This window comes from Alligator sinensis, unplaced genomic scaffold (genome assembly GCF_000455745.1).
Source record: "Alligator sinensis unplaced genomic scaffold, ASM45574v1 scaffold237_1, whole genome shotgun sequence".
NCBI classification, from domain to species: domain Eukaryota; kingdom Metazoa; phylum Chordata; order Crocodylia; family Alligatoridae; genus Alligator; species Alligator sinensis.
Window position 1 is genome coordinate 1,828,984 of NW_005841849.1, and position 9,867 is coordinate 1,838,850.

At 49.2% G+C, this 9,867-nt stretch overlaps 1 protein-coding gene across 3 annotated transcripts in view; it reads left to right on the forward strand.

Moving 5' to 3' along the window:
• The first annotated feature begins 2,777 nt into the window (after positions 1 to 2,777).
• The window catches only part of UGGT1 (UDP-glucose glycoprotein glucosyltransferase 1), a 77,887-nt gene continuing 70,797 nt past the window's right edge, over positions 2,778 to 9,867 (forward strand). Inside the window, exons 1-2 of one of the 3 annotated variants that reach the window (XM_025209609.1) lie at positions 2,778 to 2,946; positions 6,797 to 6,935. In XM_025209609.1, the coding sequence (XP_025065394.1) occupies positions 2,778 to 2,946; positions 6,797 to 6,935 (308 nt within the window). The remainder of the gene's footprint in view (positions 2,947 to 6,796; positions 6,936 to 9,867) is intronic. The other 2 variants (XM_025209625.1, XM_006016004.3) reach the window with 2 other exon arrangements.

The following is a 9,867-nucleotide window of genomic DNA, read 5'->3' on the forward strand; positions in this document are numbered from 1 at the left end:
GGAGCGCCCCGCGCGCCCCTTTACCTGCCAGGCAAGGCGCGGCGGGGGCTGTGGGAGCCGCCCTCTGGGCCGTTTCCCCACTTGACACCGATGCTCAGAACCGAGCTGCGCTTCCGCCGCTGCAGCCACCCTCCGCCTGATTGGCTCCGGTGGGCCCTGCCCACAGGGGCACTACGGCCCCAGCCCCCTCTCCTCGGGCGGTGATTGGCTGGGGCGACGGCCTCGCGGGGGCTGCTGGGAGGCGTAGTTCTTGTCAGGGGGTCTCGCGGAGGAGGTCTCGCGAGTGAGGGGCAGGAGTAGGGGCCTGGGTTCGTGCTGCGGTTGGCTGAGACGCATGGCGGGAGGAGCCATAGGGCGGTGCCAAGGAGGGGGTGGGGCGTGCGCTGTGCCGCGCTGCTCCCTGCGGGGCTGGCGCCGCCAGGTGCAGTGGCTCCGCATGTTTCCCCTCCCCCGGGTCCCTCGGCGGACGTCGCCGCGCTGTCAGAGGCCTGTGACTTCCCGGCTCGGCCTGGGGAAGCGGCTCCCGGGTCCGCCCCGATGTAGCGCGGTCGCAGCCGGGACCGCTTGGGCCCCAAGTCTCTTGTCCACGAGGCGTTTCGGGTCGAGACGTGCCTGTCCTCGCTGCCAGAGGGGCGTCCCGGGACCGCTCCCACTCCCCCCGCAGTTGTCTCGTTTCTCTGCAGTACAGGAGGGAGACCCGTGCCGAGCCCGGGCGCGCGGAAGGGTTGACGAGAATCCAGGAGATCTTCCCGGGCTGGGATGAGCTCCTAGGTATTGCAGCACCTCTGGTGGGGCTCGGGGTGATCACGAGGAGTCCGTTTCATCAGTGATGATGGTCACCCGGGCTTTCAGCACAGGTGACTTACTAGTCGGGAGTTATCTAGCACTTGCCACGTGGGGAGCCACTCCGATGTGAATTAGCAATTGAATCCAGGCAGGAGCCAGTAGGTGGTGAAGGCAACAGGTTATGCGTTTACCTTTGGTTGGTTGGTTATTTTATTGACTGTGCCCACTGGCATGGCACTACAACACTTGCAGATCATTTAAAGTAAGTGATGAGTTGTAGTTTCTGCTAAACTCTTCATTTTATTGTTAGGTAGCCCCTCCACACACCGCAACCCCAAGCAGTTTGTGCTCGTGTTGCATCCTGCTTGGCACTTGGGCATTCATCTCTTTCTGGAAAGTGGGCAATTGTGACTGCAAGGCACCTTGAAGACCAGAATCTTTCACCGTGATGCAAACAATAAAAATAGAGAGATGACTCTCTTGGCTGTGTTTACTTGTATGTAATGGCCAAGCTGGCCTGGAGTGAGGGGAGAAATATTGCAAATCATTCCTGGTTACAAACTCAGCTACTCATCTACTGTCCTTGCCATTGGCATTTGGCAGGCTGATGCATTGTAACAATTCTTGCTCTCCTATTTTCTTTGCAGGCTGAGTACCAAGGCTAGGCAGTAGGCTCTAGAGCAGAGCTTTCCAAAGTTTTCATGTTGGTGACACACTTTTTAGACATGCATCATTTCGCGACACAGTAATTCAGTTCCGGGGGAGGGGCCAAGGGAAGCAGACGCTAGTAAGGGAGCTCCGCGGTGCCCTTCTGCAAAATTTTCTGCATTTCGCGCGACACACCTACACACTGCCGCCGACACACTAATGTGTCGCGGCACACAGTTTGGAAAGCTCTGCTCTAGAGCCACTTGACTCTTTTTCCAGATTGAATTTGCAATGCAGGGTATTTAAAGTAAATGCTGTCAGTCTGGACTGAGGCCAAACAGCAGAAGATGAGCATACAAAGGAAATCTAAGCCTCCTACCAGATTTATCCCACTTAAGTATGTTAGGGTAAGATTTCTTCAAAGCCCACAAATGGCATGTTTCTGAGAGGAAGTCCTAAATACTATTGATGATTGCAATTTAAAAATATATTTTTATTTGAACAGTGTTTGGTAGAAGGAAGCTATTTATGATGGGTTTCACTCTACTCCCTGCCCCACCCTGGCTCAGAAATGTAGGATGTTGTGTTTGCTATGTCAGAAAGAGCATTTATCAAGTAGTCTCCAACGCTGCAGTGTTAGGTGTCAGGGTTGGGGCATAAAGGCAGAATGTCCTTCTATAACTATTCCTTACCACTTGCAGGAATATCTAGTTGTGTTCCTGCTGTGTGCACTACAGACTGTGCCTAAGGCTTCACGGCCCTGCTGTGCGCTAGCGTTCCTAGCAGATGGGTATCCACAGCCAGCCCCTACCTCTGCCTCCAGTGAAGTGATGCAGACCTTTGTGTACTCTAAAATGACCTTTTTCCCTTGTGCCACCCACAAATGATTAGTCTTCTCTACTATGCACGATACTTACAGACTTGTGGCTTATAATATTACATATTATTGGACTATTATAGTCAAGATGTCAAACAATTTTCAGGCACAAAATGTGGTGTAGCTCTAGGAAAGGAGGAGGTACAACTGAAGCCAAAATCCATCTGCCTCGTTCCACCCCGTTTCCCTCAGGTGTGTAACAACACTTCCACTTCTAGGTCACGTCTAGGCTCTGGCAGTAGGAACTATCGTATGCTATCGCCTGCGATAACATGACGGCAGCCCAGAACAGCTGTGGGGTCGCTCATCGAAACATCCGTCCTCAGGCAGGGCCGAGGGGCCACTGACGTCAGCTACACCCCCCCCTCCCCAGCGCAGGGCTTCGCCAGACGCCTCCAGGCTCCAGCCCGACTCGGCTCCTCCCCAAGATGGCGGCTGGATGGCGCTCTAGCCTCCCCGTGTCTCTATGGCCTGCGGAGGTTGGGGAAGAGGGGTGCTCTCTGGCCGCCTGGCAGTGGGGCGGAAGCGGAAGCGCTCGGCCCGGAAGTCGGGGAGTGGGGGGCGGAGCAGGAAGGGAGCGTGGCGGACGCTCACAGGTGCAGGCAGCGCGGCGGCTCCGAGCGCTCGCGCGGCAGGTGCGACGCGTGGGGATGGGCCAGGGGCCGCTGGCGGGCGCGGGGCCTCAGGGAGACTCGTTTGCTCCGGGGGGGGAACGGGGCCGCGTGGGCTGTGACAGCGCCAGCCCCGGCCCTGTGCCTGCGGGCTCTGCGAAGGGGCCCCGCCGCCCCTTGCAAGTCAGCGGGACTTGTGTTACACTCGTGCCCTCGGGCCATCGCCTTAATAATCCGTCACGGGGAAACAGGCTTCGGAGGGACGAGGCAGCCACCCGAGCCGCGGCGCCGAGACCTCCTGCTGGCCCTGACCAGGCTAGCAACATATCGACCCAGGAAGGAGGTTCTGTCCAGGAGGCCCCGGGGACTTCGAGGCCACTCTCCTGTCCCTTGTCCGCTCTCACTTGCCAGCAGAGTTTCACCGAGCACTGTCTGACACTCGCTGCTCACTGTCCTCCCTTGCTGGGCTCACTTTGAACCTTTCACTTTCACTCCCATCCCTGTTTTCTCTTGTTTGTCCCACAAAAGCAGTTGACACGTATCCAGAGGCACGTATTCTCTATGAACTTGCACTGTGGGCCTAAGGCCCATGTTCCCCATATGTGTCAAATAGGTCTGCTCCAGGCAGAGCCATCTGTGTCCCAACTGCTCCCTCCAAATGTTTGTCCAGCCCGTGCTTTGCGGAGATCCCGCAGCTGCCGTAGCTGACCTGCTCTGATGCTGAGCCACCTTCCAGCTGTGACACTGTGCTGCACTGGTATTTTTAAAGATAATTTCCTGTGGAAATAAACATGGGCCTCGGACTAGGAATGGGAACAAAGGGGTTCAAAGCACTGCTGTGTCAGGCATGTTGCTGTATGACTCCAGGCACATCCCTTTATCCTCATGCTTCAGATTCAGGTTCTGTAAAATGGAGATGGGATCCCCACCTTCTAGCACTGCTTGAAGACAGATGTAAAGTACTAGGCCACTGGTATAATTTCTTATGTAACGGTTTCCTTCCCCTTTATGTCCAGGAACTTGGGCCCAAGTGCAGTTTAATGCCTTATTGTATTTCTGTGTGGTCTCCCCACTGCCTTAAGAACAAGTGCAGTGTTTGAGGTAAATATGTGGAGATCCTTTTTTCAGGACTTAATGTGAGTTCCTTATGAAAGATGTAATACAGAGTGGAAGCCTCTAATTGTTTTCTAGACTTATAGCTGAAGGCAGAGTAGTAATTGTTACTCCAACCTTGCTTTTTCCAGCAGCCGTGTGAAGGTATAAATTCTAGAGAAAGTTATTGTCAACAGTTCAATGATACCAGTGTGAAAAATGGCAGTTTCTCCTGTTTTTTTTGTGGTACCTCTTGCAGGCTGCAGTAGCAGATCATAACAGCAACAACTGCCTGTGGTGTATCAGATGGCAGGTGGATGTGGCTCATATAGGCTGCAGACGAAGGGTGTGTGATCAGTCGGCTTACCACATGCTGGCGTGCTGTCCATATCCACTTTAAAATATGGACTTTGCACACAGAGACCTTCCCTTGAAAGATTCTGCTTAATGTATTGCTTCTTTTTGTTTTAAGTTATTTTGTTGCCTTATTGTAAGCCCCACCCAAGCACTTGTTAGGAAGAGTGGCACAATTCAAAATAGATAAATAATGGTTACCATTAATATTTGACATATACATATTACATTCCATTTCAGGGATTCTTAAAACACTTTGCAAATAACGGCACTTCGCTCCTGCCTATGGAGTTCTGGCTTGATGCTTTTTCCAAATCAGAGAAAGTTATTTTGTGAAACAGAACTAAAACACCTACTTTCCCTTAACTCAAGGGAGATCACAATGCGTAAAGTCATCTTGCACTGAATACAACCAGCCCATTCATGCTGCATTCCCCTCTGCCCTGGAGAAGTTGGAGAGCTACTGGAGAAGCTCAATTCCTTCTTCCCCCTCAGGCCACTCTGACCTGCTTGGTTGTCTTCCTTGAAACTTTGCTATCAGCTAACCAGAATAGTCCAAGCATAGTCTTAAGACATCCCAGGCACAGACCTGAAGAGTGCATCTTCATAACAAAGAGTTACCACTGTGTTGCTCAGTGATCCATAACAGACTGTCGTCTGCAGTTCCAACATGTTTCTCAGTAGCAGACAAGTTACTTTTTCTGTTACATATCTGCACTACAAGGGTTTTGCTCCATCTTTCATGGGAGCATGAGTTAAGCATAGCTCAGGATCTTTACTGTATATGTACAACAGAGAATCATGTATTCTTTGTTTTAACTGGGCTCTGCAATCATATATAAATGGTAGGGACAAAAGTGCCTAATCCTGGGAAGCTCTGTACATCCTCAATTTGTAGAATTCTTTCAGGGACTTAGTCAACAAATGTTAATTGTGCTTCCTTCTACCGCAGTGCAAATAAAGTGCTACAATTGCCAGCTGGGCTTCTTGCCAGGTGTCATGTAAAGGAAAATGATTGTATTTTTAATTCAGTTACATGACCATGAGATGAGGCAAGAGCAGTGGTGGGCAGTTGTTAGTAGAATGTTAGCAGAAACTAAGTAAATCTCGAGTGGAATGAGTTTGTTTGGCTTGGTGAAGGAAGACCTTTCCTAGAATAGAGAGCATAAAGAAGTTGCAGAGATTCTAATGGGTTGGCAGTGTGTGATGAGTCCAGACATGCACTTTAATTTAAAATAGGTATACGCGCACACATATGTGTATAATGCGCATATGTATATATATGTATCCATATGCAAACATTACGTATGTTTACACACACTGAGTGGGTACTAGGAGGAATGAGAGTCAAGATGTAAGAGGGTGCAGGTGGTGCCATGTAAAAGCTTGTAAATGAGGGCAAGAAATTGGAGCTATTGAAGAACAAGACAGGCTGCTTTCCTTGACCAGGAATTGAACTCAGGGCCCAGTGGTGAGAGTACTGAAGCCTAGCCACTGGACTAGCACTGTCCAATGGTGGCCTGTGAGCTATATGTGGCTCATAACGGGTTAAGTTGTGGCCCCTTAGGCTTCTGCCCCACAACCCCTCCTCCTGCAGCAGATCACAGTTCTGCCTGACTCCAGACCACACAGTCACTGCTGCAAGATCCTGGCCCCAGAGCAGCTCCCTGCTCTCTGCCAGTGCTGCTGGGGCTGGTCTTCATGGAAACTCTGACCCTGTGCTGTCACTGCCCTGCTACTGCTGGGGTCTCCGTGGAAACCAGCCACAAAGTCGTGGGCAGGGGCTGCTAGGAAATGGAGTTTGCTGCTGGCCCAATCCAACCTGTGGGCCAGACCTTGCCCACCCCAACGTAGAGGCTAGTGGTGAAATGACATTAATTCCAAGGTATGGGCCTCCTAGCCTATGGAAATCTCTTCAGTTATAGCCCCCACTCCACTTGACCATTGGGCCCTCCTAATTCAGCCTCTAGAGAGAATTGTGGGGTTTTGCCTCCTTGCAAGTTTTATTAGTTTGCTGAATCCAAACTGCAAAGCTGTCTGTTTGACTTTGGCTCCCATCACCCTAGTATCTGACTTTTGGTCAGGACATCAGCAATGTATCTCTATAGTAATGGTCAGGTGGAGAAGCAGGGGGACAGGACTTGGGACTATTGCAATTCCATATCCAACAGTCAGGTACCTGAACATGACCATTTTTCAGTAAACCTTAGAGCATGAAACTAGAAATGGTTTAGGCTTGACTGCAGCTAGGGAGTCAAATCTTTATAAATGCCTCTTTTTTTAATATTTGTAGGATTTATTCTGACTTGCAGATACAGGCCATTGAATTCCAGTTGGCAATGTTATATTTTTTGGTAGGGTAGGTTTCAGTGTTTATAAAATGAGACATAAAATGACTGTTTCTGATGTACTTTTTCTTTCCTGTTAGGAATTTCCTATAAAATGGGAATTTTTATTGCAGTCCTTGGAATTTGGTTCAGCTCTTCTCTAGTTAAAGCAGATTCTAAAGCTGTGACAACATCTCTGACTACAAAGTGGTACTCAACTCCTCTGTTACTTGAAGCTAGGTAAGTGTGCTTCAAGTAAATGAAGTTTTCATTTAGAAACCCGGAGATTAAAAATGCTAGATTGTGTGATCACAGAGAAAATACAGTAAATGCCTCAAGAAGAGGAAGTGGTGCATATCAGCCTACTTCTATCAACTGCATGTAAGCACTCGCATGTTGTGTTCCTGTTTGGCCTTACTGTGTTTCAATATTGTCTTTGCACAGTCATGCTCTTATTCTTGTGCCAGATTAGAGGCTGGGTACATAGATGTTTTGCACCCTTCTACTAAAGAACTCACTTTCTCTCACTGTTTCTCCATCAGATGCAGTAGCTCTGCACTGTTCCCTGCTACTTCTTGCTGTGCTGCCTGCTTGCCATCACCTCTGACCTCTCTCTTACCCCCCATAACATTCAGCATAGCTGCACATGCCAAATACCATCCCATCTGAAATCGGGGAGTGATGTCACTCTTCCTAGGCTTATTTATAGCAGTAATTGTACAGTATGGAGGATATCCTGGGAGGGATATCCCTGAGTATGCCCCATCCTGCCTGCAAGCAGCAAGCCTAGAAATGTGCCAGTGATACTGCTCTGGGAATATTCCCCTGTGATTGTCCTCAAGGCCTCTTGTCTGGTATGTGTGTGTAACAGCAGTGCTGAGGACAGCCCTAAGGTGGCCTGTCAGATTACTGTGGATTCTATAAGAAAATTTCCTTGGACTATATATGCTTCCCATATAATGTTGCATATATTTTTCTTTCTTGTCTCTGCTGCACAGGTGTTAAGAAAGTGCCTAACGTTAACTGCATAAAGTTAAGTTTCCAGGACTTTAGTTTTAGTAACTTGACCTAGAGAGAGGATGTTATTATATCTGGAGCAGAAGTATCAAACATGGGGCCCACAGATCAGATCTGGCCCATGGGTCTCAGACCAATGCTACGCACTGCATGCATATGGGATGATTTATGAAAGACTCATGGAGACAAAGGAGGTTGCCTAGAGCAGAAGGATTCTGTTAGATAGTGAAAGCAGTCAAGGAAGAAGAAAACTGGCAGTAGGGAGACTCCATGATTGACAGGAGAAGCCATGTGCAGTAGGTGGGGGAATGCTGGACTCTTACCTGATCTCAAAGACTTTAGGCAGTGAACAAGCTACAGCAAGGAAGTGTGTATTTGCTTCTTTGCAAACACACACTTCCTTGGTGTAGCTTGTTCACTGCCCAAAGGGGGAGGGAGAGGGTGTGGGAGGGAATGGGGCTGGGGTAGACACTGACCAGCTGGAGCGGGGTGGGATGTGGGACAGTCGCAGCTTGTTCAGGGAAGAGGGGCGGCTTATCACCACTGCGTGCACCCCCAGGGCAGATATGAGGTGCATGTGCCCCCTGGACTTGTGCATGGGGCAAAGGCAGGTTGCCCACTGCAGGCTTGGGGCCAGGGGCTGTGCTGGCTTCTTCGCAGCAGGGGGGCTGGGCCAGGTCTGTGCTCAGGTGAGGGGGGGGGGTGCTGGGAGGGGTGGCTACGGGGTGGGCTATAGCCATCCCAAAGTTCTCCATAGCCCCTGCTCCCCAGTACCACCACTGCCCGCCCTGCTCCGCCTACCCTGAGCGCATCAGGAAGATGCTGGTGCAGCCCCCAGCCTGGAGCCCCAGAGCAGACATCTCGCCCTTGCCCCACGCACAAATCCAGAGGGTACATACACCCCATGTCTGCCCTAGGAGAGAGCAGAGTGGCGAGGAGCCACCCCCCTTCACATCCTCTGCCCCCACTTCCCCAGACAAGCTGTCTGTGACCCCGTCCCACACCTCAGCCCTCTCTGGCTGGGTAGTGCCTGCTCCAGCCTCATTTCCCACCTAACTGTGGGGGCCTCAATCTGCCCCCCCGCCCCCATGCCCCTTCCACTATAGACTTACCAGCCAGATGCTGCTCTCCAAGCTGCTGGGCTGCATATAGGCTATGGGATTGGTATTGGTCGACATTGCTGGTTAATAACTGGCCATCAGTATCGGCCAAAAAATTTTTTATCAGTGCATCCCTACTTTTTACCAAAGCAAGAATTGGTGTAGAAAACACATGGAAAGAAGGTACATTATGTTCTTATCTGAGTGCATATCCAGCTGAGACTAAAACCTCTAAAAACTAAACAAACCATTCAGTGGAGGGAAAGGGAAAAGTGCATGAAAAATACTGTACCTTTGAAGTCTGTGGATGGAGGTTAGTCACAATAGAGCCTTCATTATTTCAAAGCAAGATTTAACAGAATTATCAGAATTGGAGTCCTGCTAGTTTACTCCACAGTTGAATAAATCTCCCTTGTCAAGTTGCTTTTCCTGGAATTTAAGCCAAGATTGGTTTTTTAATGGGTGTCTGAAATTAGATTCCTGATAAAGATTGAGAATTTATTGTAGACACTAAAATCTGAGTTTTACATAAACATTATCAGGAAAGTTAAATCCAAACCCAGACTCATTAGGTATTATCCCCAAACCACCTCTGCTTTTCTTACGTTATTAATAATCATCAAGGCAAACAACACTTTGAACACAAATCTGTGCAGATATGAGGTATAGTGATTCACATTAAAATAAACCTTTTGTCTTGTTCAAAACAATTCCTGTTAAAAAAATGCAGTCTGGGGATGTGGAGATATCTGTTTCCATAAAGCTAATGCAGCAATTGGATAAATGTTGTTTTTCAGTTGTAAAAGGTACAGTAGTTTACTTTTCATGCTTGTCAGTATTTTTGTGGACACTTCCCAGGCCCTGCTGGCTCTATTTTCATGCATACCATCTTTTTATGTATTCCATCCAATCATTCGCTCTTGGGGTTGCTAAATGAAAAATGGATCCTCTTGTCATTGATTCATTGAGACTTTTTTTAAGCATAAGAAATAAGAAAAGATAGTTTATCACTGAAGAAGTGCATCTGCTTAAGACAGCTGTCCCCTCTATGCATC